The sequence below is a fragment of the Neoarius graeffei genome, chromosome 1 (genome assembly GCF_027579695.1).
Source record: "Neoarius graeffei isolate fNeoGra1 chromosome 1, fNeoGra1.pri, whole genome shotgun sequence".
NCBI lineage: Eukaryota > Metazoa > Chordata > Actinopteri > Siluriformes > Ariidae > Neoarius > Neoarius graeffei.
The window spans coordinates 8,669,880-8,686,690 of NC_083569.1; the positions used below are offsets into that span (position 1 = coordinate 8,669,880).

General features: G+C 39.6%; 1 protein-coding gene across 1 annotated transcript in view; it reads left to right on the forward strand.

Moving 5' to 3' along the window:
* Nucleotides 1-3,649: 3,649 nt before the first annotated feature.
* zgc:153115 (uncharacterized protein LOC768186 homolog) overlaps nucleotides 3,650-16,811 on the forward strand; it is a 38,298-nt gene continuing 25,136 nt past the window's right edge. The window contains exon 1 of the mRNA XM_060929320.1: nucleotides 3,650-4,420. Coding sequence (XP_060785303.1) covers nucleotides 3,901-4,420 — 520 coding nt within the window. The 5' untranslated portion in view covers nucleotides 3,650-3,900. The remainder of the gene's footprint in view (nucleotides 4,421-16,811) is intronic.

Below are 16,811 nucleotides of genomic sequence, written 5' to 3' on the forward strand. Positions count from 1 at the left end.
ATAACGTCACGATTCTGGCTCCAGACTCCCTTGGGATTTTTCCAGGTGTGTTTTGTTATTTTATTTTTTTTTCTGCTGTAGACAGATGGCCTTGTGCAAAATTACCCTTCTGGATGAGTGTGTCAAGGGACATGCTTTCATATAAAAAAAAAAAACCAAAATTGGTCCAGAATATGCACTTTAAAAACTCCTTTGTCCTTCATGCCATCAGACTGTACAACTCCTCTCTGGGGGGGAGGAGGGGTAACAGGAGGCAGAGGATGGGAAGGAGCAGCAGTAGCCTAGCCTAACAATAAGCAATACTGGACTTCTTTTTCTTCTTCTTCTTTTGGCTGCTCCCAATTAGGGGTCGCCACAGCGGATCTTTCGTCTCTATTGCTCCCTGTCTTCTGCATCCTTCTCAACCACACCTGCCACTTTCATGTCCTCTCTCACCACATCCATGTATCTCCTCTTTGGCCTTCCTCGTTTTCGTTTGCCTGGCAGCTCCATCCTCAACGTTCTCCTTCCAACATGCTCTGTATCTCTTCTCAGAATGTGCCCATACCATCTCAGGCTCATCTCTCTTAGCTTAATTCCCAAGCTCTCCACATGTGCTGTCCCTCTGATGTGCTCGTTCCTTATCCTGTCCAGCCTTGTCACTCCCATCGCAAACCTTAACATCCTCAACTCCGCCACCTCCAACTTTGCCTCCTGTCTCTTCGTTAAGGGCTCTTTTCATTCCGCATGTTAGATTTGGCACAGTTTTACACCGGATGCCCTTCCTGACGCAACCCTCTCCAATTTATCCGGGTTTGGGACCGACACCAAGAGTACGCTTATGCACCCCCAGTGGCTGGATTACCAAAAGCAATACTGGACAATGTGCAATATATAATGTGCTGGACTTTTTTTTTCTCCCCATATCTTATTCTTTTTTATATTTGTATATGTAAACACTTAATTTGGGCGGCACGGTGGTGTAGTGATTAGCACGGTCGCCTCACAGCAAGAAGGTTCTGAGTTCGAACCCAGCAGCCAGCGGGGGCCTTTCTGTGTGGAGTTTGCATGTTCTCCCCATGTCTGCGTGGGTTTCCTCCAGGTGCTCCGGTTTCCCCCACACTCCAAAGACATGCGGTTAGGTTAATATGGGACAGCCTTGGGCTGAGGTGCCCTTGAGCGAGGCACCTAACTCCCGACTGCTCCCCGGGCGCTGTTAGCATGGCTGCCCACTGTGTGTGTGTGTGCTCATTGCTCACACATGTTTGCATGTGTGTGTTCACTGCTTCAGATGGGTTAAATGCAGAGAGGATGAATAAAGTTATGCTTTCTTTCTTTCTCATCTCATTATCTCTAGCCGCTTTATCCTGTCCTACAGGGTCGCAGGCAAGCTGGAGCCTATCCCAGCTGACTACGGGCGAAAGGCGGGGTACACCCTGGACAAGTCGCCAGGTCATAACAGGGCTGACACATATGCCGCTTTTCCACTACCAACGCGGCTGAGTTGGGCTGAGTCGAGCTGAGCGGGGCTGTTGGAGTTGCATTTCGACTACAGCCACGCTGAACCGTGCTGGCTGGAAGTGGGTGGACACATTGGGTGGAGTTAGCGAAAGTGGGTGGATGTCACGTGATGTCGTTAGGCGGCGCAAACAGTGACATCAGTGACCTTTTAAGCGGTAGTCTCACGACCCGGATAGTAAACAATAAACATGGAGGACATGGAGTCGTTAGTGTTGCTGGTCTTGGTGCTGTGGCTTGTTGTCACCGACAACGCCAACAGATACTGGCAAGAGCGTATAGATGAGGCGAGGCGCATAAGGCTTCAGAAATTCTCGTAATTCTTCTTCTTCCGGGTTTACAGATCCCAGCGTGCTCGCGGGGCGTGTGTGGGCATGTGAGGACACGCCTCCTCACCAATCAGTGCACAGGGGAGTGTCTCCTCACGCCCCTAGCCCCACTCGGCTCGGTTTGGCTCGCTTCAGCCCTACTCCAAAACCGTGCGAGTTTTGGGTGCTGAGTAGGGCTGAAGCGAGCTGAGTCGTGCTGCTCTGAGGTAGTCGAAACGCGAGCCGTGTCGGGCTGAAGTGAGCTGAAAAAGGGTAGTGGAAAAGGGCCAATAGACACAGACAACCATTCACACTCACATTCGCACCTACGGTCAATTTAGGCTACGTTCACACTGCAGGCTGAAGTGACTCAAATCCGATCTTTTCGCCCATATGTGACCTGTATACGATCTTTTATTGACAATATGAACGACACAGATCCGATTTTTTCAAATCCGACCCAGGCCGTTTGGATATGTGGTCCTAATTCCGATTCCTATCCGTTCTTTTCATATGCGACTTCAGTCTGAACCGCCAGGTCGCATTCATCCGACTTACACGTCATCAACAAGCCACAAACGTCACTATTCTGCGCTGAAGTAGGCGGCGGGTCTCTCAAAAAAAGTTACAACAACATGGCGCATAATCACGGGCGCAGATAGAGGGTGGGACTCGTCCCACCCAGATTTAAATTCACCTCGTTCGGTCCCCCCACTTATAGGGAGGAAAAAACATCTATGCTGTCTTTCTTTGCATAAGGCAAACCTCACGGAAAAATCAAAAGACTAATTACCATTCGGTTTATTGAGGTGCACAGCAGTGTATACATAGTTGCAACAACTCACATAAAACAAAGACTGATATTCGGTTGGTTGAGCTGCGCAGACTGCACAGGTTGCGAGCTCGAGCTTGGTTGCTATGGTTACTAACAACAAGTTTGACAGGCATATCGGGGTTGGGGTTGGTTTGCTGGCAGCTTTGTCCCTCCCAGTTCAAAAAACGTATCTGCGCCCCTGCGCATGACATCAATGCGAGGGACGCTTCGGGCTGTGAAGGTTCTGAATCTTCTCAATGGAAGGACGCAGAGGTTAGGGAGCTGATTTCCATTTGGGGGGATGCAGCTATTCAAGCTAGATTGGATGGGTCATACCGCAACCGGGCGGTTTTACTTCCGTAAACACTGGCCATGCTCACTGCGTGTGACGTCGTCGTATCCTGCAATGCGCATGCGGAACACTTTTAGGTCGCTTTTCGTTCATACTGACGATCACATACAAGTCGCATATATTTGTTAATGTGAACGACCTCACAAAAAAATCGGAATTGAGCGTTAAGCCTTGCAGTGTGAACGTAGCGTTAGAGTCACCAGTTAACCTAACCTGCATGTCTTTGGACTGTGGGGGAAACCGGAGCACCCGGAGGAAACCCACGCGGACAACATGCAAACTCCGCACAGAAAGGCCCTCGCCGGCCCCGGGGCTCGAACCCGGACCTTCTTGCTGTGAGGCGACAGCGCTAACCACTACACCACCGTGCCGCCTCAATCTAATCTAATCTAATAGTCATGAAGACGTTAAGGGGCTTTCCCAAAGGAGACCTCAGGGTGATGAGAGTATTAAAAACAGTACTGAGACAAAGGAAAAGTGACTTTCTTGACTAAAAATGCACACACACAAAGAATCGTATGAAGGCGCTGACTCATATGGCAGCACAAGGCAGCATGGTATCTGCTTTCCGTTTCAGACACACCCACCCTTGTTGTCTCGGTTCGCTCCACGCCCTCGGTTACGTCAGTCTGGATGTCACGTGCCTGTAGTTTCCTTCTGAGTAAGCGAGAGAGGGGGTGTGGCCTGCACTTCCACCGGCTTTACAGCCCTCGCGCACAATGAAACAACCCGGACACCACGTTGGGGTTTATGGGACGCAGGCACGCGCTCGCGGTACCGGGTTTCCGTTCACAAGTCGGATGTGAGATTTTGTTTCTTTCTTTAAAGGAACAGGGTGGGAACTGAGACATCATCCGCGCGCGCCCCGACGCGCTTTTGTTGTGTCGGTGCGGAAATACAATACAATACAGTACAGTACGCACGAGACCATGTCGGTGTTCGCCGACTCCGATTATCTGGCCGCCGAGTGTCTGGTGTCGATCTCGAGCGGCCCCGTGCTTCACCGGACCCGGGGTCACGGCGAGGCGGACGGCTCGAGCGAGGACAGGGAGGTGCGCGAGACCCTGAAGCGCGAGGGTGAGGAGGCTGACGTCGTGCTGGCGGAAACGCGCGCTGCTTTCCGGCCCATGTCCGCGCAGTCGGAAAGCAGCAGCTCGTCGTCGAGCTCGTGCGGAGAGAGCGGCTACGCCACGCTGTGTGACTCCGGCACCGCGACTCCGACCACGACCCCCATCGGTACCCCGGTTCCGGGACAGACAAACCGCAGCGCCTCCCAGCAGATGTGGGCAGAGGCAGGAGGAGGATCAGGAGGAGGCGGAGCCCCGCCTCCTCCTCCGCCTCCTCCTCCACCGCGCTCTCCCTCAAAACGCCACCCGTGCACTTTCAACGGATGCGACCGAGTGTACGGCAAATCCTCCCACCTCAAAGCGCACATCAGGACACACACAGGTGAGCGCACCGCCCCTCACAGCAGCTCCATTCTCAAGTTCAAACTGAATTGGTTGCCTTGACACCACAATTTCACCCTTTTACTAACGCAGGGCTTTTCAGAGTGTGGGAGGGTCACCCCCCAGAGCAAATAAACAACATCGCCCCTGTTTGGTTGTTGTACACATTTTTTTTTTTCTTTTACACATTTTAAACATCTGCTTTTTAAAAGCTCTTTTTACACGTTTTAAGCATCTGTGCTTTTTTTTAAAACCTCTTTACACATTTTAAACATCTGTGCTTTTTTAAAACCTCTTTTGTACACATTTTAAACATCTGTGCTTTTTTAAAACCTCTTTACACATTTTAAACATCTGTGCTTTTTTTAAAACCTCTTTTTTTTACACATTTTAAACATCTGCGCTTTTTTAAACCTCTTTTGTACACATTTTAAACATGTGCTTTTTTAAAACCTCTTTACACATTTTAAACATCTGTGCTTTTTTAAAACCTCTTTTGTACACATTTTAAACATCTGCGCTTTTTTAAAACCTCTTTTTTGCACATTTTAAACATCTGTGCTTTTTTAAAGCCCCTTTTTTTTTTACACATTTTAAACATCTATGCTTTTTAAAACCTTTTTTACACATTTTAAACATCTGTGCTTTTTTTAAACATCTGTGCTTTTTAAAACCTCTTTTTTACACATTTTAAACATCTGCTTTTTAAAACCTCTTTTACACATTTTAAACATCTGTGCTTTTTAAAACCTCTTTTACACATTTTAAACATCTGTGCTTTTTAAAACCTCTTTTGTACACATTTTAAACATCTGTGCTTTTTTTTAAACCTCTTTTGTACACATTTTGAACGTGCTTTTTTAAAACCTCTTTTGTACACATTTTAAACATCTGTGCTTTTTAAAACCTCTTTTTTGCACATTTTAAACATCTGTGCTTTTTTAAAACCTCTTTTTTACACATTTTAAACATCTGTGCTTTTTAAAACCTCTTTTTTTACACATTTTAAACATCTGCGCTTTTTTAAAACCTTTTTTACACATTTTAAACATCTGTGCTTTTTTAAAACCTCTTTTTTTACACATTTTAAACATCTGTGCTTTTTTAAAACCTCTTTTGTACACATTTTAAACATCTGTGCTTTTTTTAAACCTCTTTTGTACACATTTTAAACATCTGTGCTTTTTTAAAACCTCTTTACACATTTTAAACATGTGCTTTTTTAAAACCTCTTTACACATTTTAAACATCTGTGCTTTTTTTAAACCTCTTTTGTACACATTTTAAACATGTGCTTTTTTAAAACCTCTTTACACATTTTAAACATCTGCGCTTTTTTAAAACCTCTTTTTTGCACATTTTAAACATCTGTGCTTTTTAAAACTTCTTTTTTTACACATTTTAAACATCTGTGCTTTTTTTAAACATCTGTGCTTTTTAAAACCTCCTTTTTTACACATTTTAAACATCTGTGCTTTTTAAAACCTCTTTTTTACACATTTTAAACATCTGTGCTTTTTTTTAAACCTCTTTTGTACACATTTTAAACATCTGTGCTTTTTTAAAACCTCTTTACACATTTTAAACGTGCTTTTTTAAAACCTCTTTACACATTTTAAACATCTGCGCTTTTTTAAAACCTCTTTTTTTACACATTTTAAACATCTGTGCTTTTTTAAAACTTCTTTACACATTTTAAACATCTGCGCTTTTTTAAAACCTCTTTTTTGCACATTTTAAACATCTGTGCTTTTTTAAAACCCCTTTTTTACACATTTTAAACATCTGTGCTTTTTAAAACCTCTTTTTTTACACATTTTAAACATCTGTGCTTTTTTTAAACATCTGTGCTTTTTAAAACCTCCTTTTTTACACATTTTAAACATCTGTGCTTTTTAAAACCTCTTTTTTACACATTTTAAACATCTGTGCTTTTTTAAACCTCTTTTGTACACATTTTAAACATCTGTGCTTTTTTTAAAACCTCTTTTTTACACATTTTAAACATCTGTGCTTTTTTTTAAACCTCTTTTGTACACATTTTAAACATCTGTGCTTTTTTAAAACCTCTTTTGTACACATTTTAAACATCCGTGCTTTTTAAAACCTCTTTTTTACACATTTTAAACATCTGTGCTTTTTTTAAACCTCTTTTGTACACATTTTAAACATCTGTGCTTTTTTTTAAACCTCTTTTGTACACATTTTAAACATCTGTGCTTTTTTAAAACCTCTTTTTTACACATTTTAAACATCCGTGCTTTTTAAAACCTTTTTTTTTTTACACATTTTAAACATCTGTGCTTTTTAAAACCTCTTTTTTTACACATTTTAAACATCTGTGCTTTTTTAAAACCTCTTTTGTACACATTTTAAACATTTGTGCTTTTTTAAAACCTCTTTTGCACATTTTAAACATCTGTGCTTTTTAAAACCTCTTTTGTACACATTTTAAACATCTGCGCTTTTTTAAAACCTCTTTTTTTTTACACATTTTAAACATCTGCGCTTTTTAAAACCTCTTTTTTACACATTTTAAACATCTGCGCTTTTTAAAACCTCTTTTTTTTACACATTTTAAACATCTGTGCTTTTTTTTAAACCGCTTTTTTACACATTTTAAACATCTGTGCTTTTTTAAAACCTCTTTTGTACACATTTTAAACATCTGCGCTTTTTTAAAACCTCTTTTTTGCACATTTTAAACATCTGTGCTTTTTTAAAGCCCCTTTTTTTTTACACATTTTAAACATCTATGCTTTTTAAAACCTTTTTTACACATTTTAAACATCTGTGCTTTTTTTAAACATCTGTGCTTTTTAAAACCTCTTTTTTACACATTTTAAACATCTGCTTTTTAAAACCTCTTTTACACATTTTAAACATCTGTGCTTTTTAAAACCTCTTTTACACATTTTAAACATCTGTGCTTTTTAAAACCTCTTTTGTACACATTTTAAACATCTGTGCTTTTTTTTAAACCTCTTTTGTACACATTTTGAACGTGCTTTTTTAAAACCTCTTTTGTACACATTTTAAACATCTGTGCTTTTTAAAACCTCTTTTTTGCACATTTTAAACATCTGTGCTTTTTTAAAACCTCTTTTTTACACATTTTAAACATCTGTGCTTTTTAAAACCTCTTTTTTTACACATTTTAAACATCTGCGCTTTTTTAAAACCTCTTTTTTACACATTTTAAACATCTGTGCTTTTTTAAAACCTCTTTTTTTACACATTTTAAACATCTGTGCTTTTTTAAAACCTCTTTTGTACACATTTTAAACATCTGTGCTTTTTTTAAACCTCTTTTGTACACATTTTAAACATCTGTGCTTTTTTAAAACCTCTTTACACATTTTAAACATGTGCTTTTTTAAAACCTCTTTACACATTTTAAACATCTGTGCTTTTTTTAAACCTCTTTTGTACACATTTTAAACATGTGCTTTTTTAAAACCTCTTTACACATTTTAAACATCTGCGCTTTTTTAAAACCTCTTTTTTGCACATTTTAAACATCTGTGCTTTTTAAAACTTCTTTTTTTACACATTTTAAACATCTGTGCTTTTTTTAAACATCTGTGCTTTTTAAAACCTCCTTTTTTACACATTTTAAACATCTGTGCTTTTTAAAACCTCTTTTTTACACATTTTAAACATCTGTGCTTTTTTTTAAACCTCTTTTGTACACATTTTAAACATCTGTGCTTTTTTAAAACCTCTTTACACATTTTAAACATGTGCTTTTTTAAAACCTCTTTACACATTTTAAACATCTGCGCTTTTTTAAAACCTCTTTTTTTACACATTTTAAACATCTGTGCTTTTTTAAAACTTCTTTACACATTTTAAACATCTGCGCTTTTTTAAAACCTCTTTTTTGCACATTTTAAACATCTGTGCTTTTTTAAAACCCCTTTTTTACACATTTTAAACATCTGTGCTTTTTAAAACCTCTTTTTTTACACATTTTAAACATCTGTGCTTTTTTTAAACATCTGTGCTTTTTAAAACCTCTTTTTTACACATTTTAAACATCTGTGCTTTTTTAAACCTCTTTTTTTACACATTTTAAACATCTGTGCTTTTTTTAAACATCTGTGCTTTTTAAAACCCCTTTTTTACACATTTTAAACATCTGTGCTTTTTAAAACCTCTTTTTTACACATTTTAAACATCTGTGCTTTTTTAAACCTCTTTTGTACACATTTTAAACATCTGTGCTTTTTTTAAAACCTCTTTTTTACACATTTTAAACATCTGTGCTTTTTTTTAAACCTCTTTTGTACACATTTTAAACATCTGTGCTTTTTTAAAACCTCTTTTGTACACATTTTAAACATCCGTGCTTTTTAAAACCTCTTTTTTACACATTTTAAACATCTGTGCTTTTTTTAAACCTCTTTTGTACACATTTTAAACATCTGTGCTTTTTTTTAAACCTCTTTTGTACACATTTTAAACATCTGTGCTTTTTTAAAACCTCTTTTTTACACATTTTAAACATCCGTGCTTTTTAAAACCTTTTTTTTTTTACACATTTTAAACATCTGTGCTTTTTAAAACCTCTTTTTTTACACATTTTAAACATCTGTGCTTTTTTAAAACCTCTTTTGTACACATTTTAAACATTTGTGCTTTTTTAAAACCTCTTTTGCACATTTTAAACATCTGTGCTTTTTAAAACCTCTTTTGTACACATTTTAAACATCTGCGCTTTTTTTAAACCTCTTTTGTACACATTTTAAACATCTGTGCTTTTTTTTAAACCTCTTTTGTACACATTTTAAACATCTGTGCTTTTTTTAAACCTCTTTTGTACACATTTTAAACATCTGTGCTTTTTTTTAAACCTCTTTTGTACACATTTTAAACATCTGTGCTTTTTTTAAACCTCTTTTGTACACATTTTAAACATCTGTGCTTTTTTTTAAACCTCTTTTGTACACATTTTAAACATCTGTGCTTTTTTTTAAACCTCTTTTGTACACATTTTAAACATCTGTGCTTTTTAAAACCTCTTTTTTTACACATTTTAAACATCTGTGCTTTTTTAAAACCTCTTTTGTACACATTTTAAACATTTGTGCTTTTTTAAAACCTCTTTTGCACATTTTAAACATCTGTGCTTTTTAAAACCTCTTTTGTACACATTTTAAACATCTGCGCTTTTTTAAAACCTCTTTTTTTTTACACATTTTAAACATCTGCGCTTTTTAAAACCTCTTTTTTACACATTTTAAACATCTGCGCTTTTTAAAACCTCTTTTTTTTACACATTTTAAACATCTGTGCTTTTTTTTAAACCGCTTTTTTACACATTTTAAACATCTGTGCTTTTTAAAACTTCTTTTGTACACATTTTAAACATCTGTGCTTTTTTTTTTAAACCGCTTTTTTACACATTTTAAACATCTGTGCCTTTTTTTTTTAAACATCTTGTTTTACACGTTTTAAACATCTCATAGCATTGTTAGCTAGCACCTCTTGGCAGACAACACATTGTGGCAGTGGAGCATCTTCAGATCCAGTACATGAAAATCCAAACTTTAAATAATCGTGGTCATACTTCATTCTTTTTTTGCTTGGCCCAGACTCTGTCTCCTCACTCACTGTAGCTTTAGGTACTAAAAATCGATCCATTTTGTCTCTGGCACAGGCTAGCTGAAGTTCACTAAATGTCCACAATAGTAACTTATTCTGGTTTATTTTTCCTCACGTTGCCCCCCCCCCCCGAAAGAACTCTGGCGACCCCTAGGGGAGGTGTGCCCCACACTTTGAAAAGCCCTGTAATAATGAATACATCTTATTACCACTCTAGAGATGCTTTCATTTTAATATTTAACCTTAAAGGTGCCTTTCCACCAAATACTGGCTCTTTTTGAAATACCATAGTTCAGTCCGAGTTGCATACGCATGTGAAGATATATCATTCTACTTCCATTCCCTGTATTGGGGGGAGGGGGTGTTAGACCAAAAAAATTTTTTCTACCCCCTCCAAAATATGGAGATTAGGGTGCATCAGTTGCCCTCACTTTCATAAAATCTGATTCATTTTTGTTTGGGTGTTCCTTTTCACCAATAAAGACATCCTGTAAAATTTTTTGACCGTATTCAAAAGTCTAATGGTGGCACCATGAGGTTCATTTTTTGCCAAAAAACGCTTATTTTATGTTTTCGCGTAAGGTTTGAATCACAATGTTGGACTCCATTTATTGATTTCTTGTGGCCCTCAAACTGGAAAACTTCATAGATGAAGACTTGTGGCTGTTCTTTGCAGCTTTTGATATGTTTGATGATCATCTGCTCTCAACACCAGTGTCACAATGGGATGGCTTGGCATCTTACCAGAGGATAAAGGCAACACTCCCAAACTTCATTGTGACAAATGATGTGGCAGAGCGTGGGGTTAAACTAGCCCATGAGAAAGTTGGTTCTGCCACAATAGAAGAAAGATTCCAGAACATTGTGCAAGTTGTAGCAAAAGACAGAGTAATGGTTCCAAATCTGAGACGGCCACATAGGAAATAGACATTGAGAATTTGCTTCTTAACATTTCAGTTGTCTTGAAAACAGGTAATCCAGCATCATGATAACTTTAATAGGGGCTAGCATACCGTATGCATAGGCGGCAAGCTTAAAACCAGGGTTATAACATTGATAATGCTAGTGACACCCTAAAATAAACCTCCAAATATTTTTAGACATTCTAGACATACTGTCTACAGTATCTAAGATATTTGGTCTACTCTATAAGGTGCCATAACGTTTCATGAAAAGCGATCGAAATTTTGTCATAAAAATCATAAAATAGCAGCTTTTTCCATCACTTTGAGCTCCTGGTGGCACCATTAAACTTTGTCAAAATATTTCACCCAGTGTGTTTTCTTACCAAAAGGAACGTAAAAACAAAAATGCATCATGATCGGAGGAACTTCTCATTTTTAGCGGGCAACTGATGCACCCTAATGGAGATGATCTACAGTGAGGTTCATAAATATTTGGACGGCAACATTTTTCTAATTTTGGTTCTGTACATTACCACAATGAATTTTGAACAAAACAATTCAGATGCAGCTTTAATTCAGTGGGTTGAACAAAATGATTGCATCGAAATGTGAGGAACTAAAGCATTTTTTTAAACACAATCCGTTCATTTCAGGGGCTCAAAAGTAATTGGACAAATTAAATAAAATGTTCATTTCTAATACTTGGTTGAAAACCCTTTGTTGGCAATGACTGCCTGAAGTCTTGAACTCATGGACATCACCAGACGCTGTGTTTCCTCCTTTTTAATGCTCTGCCAGGCCTTTACTGCAGCGGTTTTCAGTTGCTGTTTGTTTGTGGGCCTTTCTGTCTGAAGTTTAGTCTTTAACAAGTGAAATGCTGCTCAATTGGGTTGAGATCAGGTGACTGACTTGGCCATTCAAGAATATTCCACTTCTTTGCCTTAATAAACTCCTGGGTTGCTTTGGCTTTATGTTTTGGGTCACATAGCACATAGTATGTCTCTGAATACCTCGGAATTCATCCGGCTGCTTCTGTCCTGTGTCACATCATCAATAAACACTAGTGACCCAGTGCCACTGGCAGCCATGCATGCCCAAGCCATCACACTGCCTCCGCCGTGTTTTACAGATGATGTGGTATGCTTTGGATAATGAGCTGTACCACGCCTTCGCCATACTTTTTTCTTTCCATCATTCTGGTAGAGGGTGATCTTGGTTTCATCTGTCCAAAGAATGTTCTTCCAGAACTGTGCTGGCTTTTTTAGATGTTTTTTAGCAAAGTCCAATCTAGCCTTTATATTCTTGAGGCTTATGAGTGGCTTGCACCGTGCAGTGAACCCTCTGTATTTACTTTCATGCAGTCTTCTCTTTATGGTAGATTTGGATATTGATGCGCCTATTTCCTGGAGAGTGTTGTTCACTTGGTTGGCTGTTGTGAAGGGGTTTCTCTTCACCATGGAAATTATTCTGCGATCATCCACCACTGTTGTCTTCTGTGGGCATCCAGGTCTTTTTGCATTGATGAGTTCACCAGTGCTTTCTTTCTTTCTGTGGATTTTGCCACTCCTAATATTGTAGCAATTTCTCGGATGGGTTTTTTCTGCTTTCGCAGCTTAAGGATGGCTTGTTTCACCTGCATGGAGAGCTCCTTTGACCACGTTTTTTTCACAGCAAAATTTTCCAAATGCAAGCACCACACCTCAAATCAACTCCAGGCTTAATTGAGAATGACATAACGAAGGAATTGCCCACACCTGCCCATGAAATAGCCTTTGAGTCAATTGTTCAATTACTTTTGGTCCCTTTAAAAACAGGGTGGCACATGTTAAGGAGCTGAAACTCCTAAACCCTTCATCCAATTTTAATGTGGATACCCTCAAATGAAATCTGAAAGTCTGGACTTTATGTCCATGTCCATTTATATAACTACAATTTGAATATGTTTCAGTAAACAGGTAAAAAAACAAAATTTGTGTCAGTATCCAAATATATATGGACCTAAGTGTATCTAAGTATGGAAATACCAATATTTGGCCAACTGAAAAATGCTAACCCCCCTGTACCAGTGGTTGCGTTAGACTTTTTCATTGTCCGTCATTTTGACGGACAGGGTCGTAAAAATTCTGTCATTGTCCATTATTATCTGTCATTTTATTTTAACTTTTAAATGACAATGTATATAGGCTATAAATGCTATATATTTAATAACTTTTGTGTTTTCATGGGCTCATTTTCATTTAAAAATTAATTCACAGAACAAGCTTGTATTATTTAATAATTTATTTATGTATTTATGATGCAAAAAGATGAACAGAGATTCTGACGTTCGGTCACTTGTGAACCCATTTTCCCTCCGCTAAAAACATTGCGGCTGTTGTGCCTTAACGGGCATATAAACAATGTTATTTTACAACGTAGCAAGACAATTGCAGTTAAAATATGAACAGTCCACTACAACGATTTAAGTGACGATCTAATTTGACCTGTTTGCGTGAGCTCAAACCTTCCTTCTGGCCCGCATGGATTTAAATTGGGAGCTCGCTTGTGCATAATCAAAGTCGTCAATGGAGACTGCTGCCGAGGCAATTGTCATTAAATTTTGCGTCTTTGCCTCGGACAGACGACTTCTCATTGACGTTTTAATTTTATTCTGAAGGCTGAACCCGCGCTCTGCTGCGACACTGGAGACTGGAATAACCAGCGCCACTTCAGCCAAAGTTCTGAAGTCATGAAACATTTCTCCCAGGGAAGTGATCAGAAGCCGGCAAGAGCCTCTGAAAGTTGGATTTCCCAACCCTGCTAGTACTCTCTTCATAGGGAGGAAATCCTGCAGCATGCGGTCTTTCTGCACCAGTGGTGCAGCTGCACCCCGCGTCTCGGCTCGGCGGAGCCTGGAACCGGACACGGAAGGTCTTAAATAAAACGAAGTTATGTTTAAATGTTAGTTTGTCTACCCGTGCTCTCATTAAAATGATAGTTTAGCAGATATTCGAGCAGTGATGTTCCTAAGCTTGCTGGGGAAGAATACAATAAATCGACATTTGTTTCATTTTAAAAACAAAACAACTAGCCTAAATGAGCGCTATTGCATTAAGACGTACAGGCAGGGAAACGACACAAACAACCCAATGCATCTCTTTTTTTTTTTAATAGCAAAAACGACATGTCTTCTGCAGAGAAGGGAAACATTAATACATCTCACTGTGCTAGTGGTTAGAAAAGTCAGAGCGCGGTCAGGAGTGCGATGGGGGGAACAGCCTTGCGCAGTGGCTACAATGTATGGAGCACTTGCATGTGACATCACAGCCGATCCAGATTGTGACAGACGCCATCTTGTCGGTCAAATGCCATATTCCGCCTTCTGCTTCTACTTCTGGTTCTCCTTCTGCTTTTACTTCTACCTTTTCTTCTGGAAAACCCTACTATATACAATTCTACTACAACGGCTGCGGCTACAAGCTCTCCCTACCTGTGCACGTTTTTTGTGTGTATTTCTGCGTGTTGTTCGTCTGTACCGGACTTCAATATCCACTACAACCGTATGGACTTACTGGACATTGGTTTCCAGCAGAAAATGACGGTTTGTAGCGATTTCCATCGCATGCACAACATTCCGGACGAGATAGCGAGAACAGCAGGGTCTCCGTGGATTGTTATCGGAGGCAAAGCGAAGGAGGCGGCGCCGGGAGCGGAAGCAAAAGCGAGGCTGCAGAGCCGGCCTGTTGACTAAGCTCAGAAAACAGCCACTCAAATCTCCACTGCTAAGCCTCTACCTCTCCAACGCCAGATCCATGGTAAACAAGACGGACGATTTGGAATTACAGCTGGAATTACCTTATTCTAGTCTATAATCGGCTGGTCAGTGCTATACTCAATACTTAAGTGACTTACTCATCCAATGAGGATGCTTGTTTACAAGATGCCACATCTGAGTCACTGACAAATCCTGAATTTCTGTAAAGATAACTGTCCAGAGATTTATAGGCACGCAGTGATTCACCACTGAACAGCGAGGGAAAGTTAATGAGGTAATTAGGCTACGTTCACACTGCAGGCTGAAGTGACTCAAATCCGATCTTTTCGCCCATATGTGACCTGTATCTGATCTTTTATTGACAATATGAACGACACAGATCCAATTTTTTTCAAATCCGACCCAGGCCGTTTGGATATGTGGTCCTAAGTCTGATTCCTATCCGCTCTTTTCATATGCGACTTCAGTCTGAACCGCCAGGTCGCATTCATCCGACTTGCACGTCATCAATAAGCCACAAACGTCACTATTCTGCGCTGAAGTAGGCGGCGGGTCTCTCAAAAAAGTTACAACAACATGGCGCATAATCACGGGCGCAGATAGAGGGTGGGACTCGTCCCACCCAGATTTAAATTCACCTCGTTCGGTCCCCCCCACTTATAGGGAGGAAAAAACGTCTATGCTGTCTTTCTTTGCATAAGGCAAACCTCATGGAAAAATCAAAAGACTAATTACCATTCGGTTTATTGAGGTGCACGGCAGTGTATACATAGTTGCAACAACTCACATAAAACAAAACAAAGACTGATAGTCGGTTGGTTGAGCTGCGCAGACTGCACAGGTTGCGAGCTCGAGCTTGGTTGCTATGGTTACTAACAAGAAGTTTGACAGGCATATCGGGGTTGGGGTTGGTTTGCTGGCAGCTTTGTCCCCCCCAGTTTTTTTTGTCCCCCCCCAGTTCAAAAAACGTATCTGCGCCCCTGCGCATGACATCAGTGCGAGGGACGCTTCGGGCTGTGAAGGTTCTGAATCTTCTCAATGGAAGGACGCAGAGGTTAGGGAGCTGATTTCCATTTGGGGGGATGCAGCTATTCAAGCTAGATTGGATGGGTCATACCGCAACCGGGCGGTTTTACTTCCGTAAACACTGGCCATGCTCACTGCGTGTGACATCGTCGTATCCTGCAATGCGCATGCGGAACACTTTTAGGTCGCTTTTCGTTCATACTGAGGATCACATACAAGTCGCATATATTTGTTAATGTGAACGACCTCACAAAAAAATCGGATTTCACAAAAAAATCGGAATTGAGCATTAAGCCTTGCAGTGTGAACGTAGCGTTATACACATCTGGGTATTCCGCTGGCAGTTCAAAATCCGGTCATGAAAACTCCATCCGGAAAGCCATAAGGGTCACTAATCTGTAGATCGTTTATTTTAGACATATATCTAGTTATCTGTTCATTAGAAAAATGAGCCGTGTAGTCCGTCGGTTGAAATTGATCCATTCTGTACACGAGTGCAGCAGTATTCAGTGGTGTTTTTGACCGACAAGATGGCGGTTGTGTACTTTCCGGTCACGTGACTGCAAGATCTCTATACATGATGCACTGAACATCAAGACTGCCGCAACGTCGGCTCAGATTGAAAGTGACGGCAGTGAAGACTATACTGTATGTAAGAAAACTCTGCCACAACTTGCCAATCATTTCAATTGTGTTTTCATTATGTTTTATTATTGTTATTATTAGGCTATTATTGTTATTGGTAATGGTAACGGTAAACATCCGTCAAAATGACCGACGGCCTTCAGATTTTTCCGTCATAGCTAAAAAAAAATCCGTCAATGACGGACAATTGTCGGTTAACGCGACCTATGCCCTGTACATACCCTCTGAAGTTAATAACCCCTCCAAATAGTCAGAAACTGCCTTTTTCACAAATATAAGAATTCCTTAACGGAAATAACTCTTAAATATAACATCAAAAATCACAGTAATAACATTTATTTCTCACAAAAAGAGTTGTTAGAAACCCTCATTTTGTTTGAATCAGAGTAACGAATTCTCCATAAAGTTTCAAGATATGCTTCTTTATATGTCTGGTGTGGATGGTGTATAAGTTG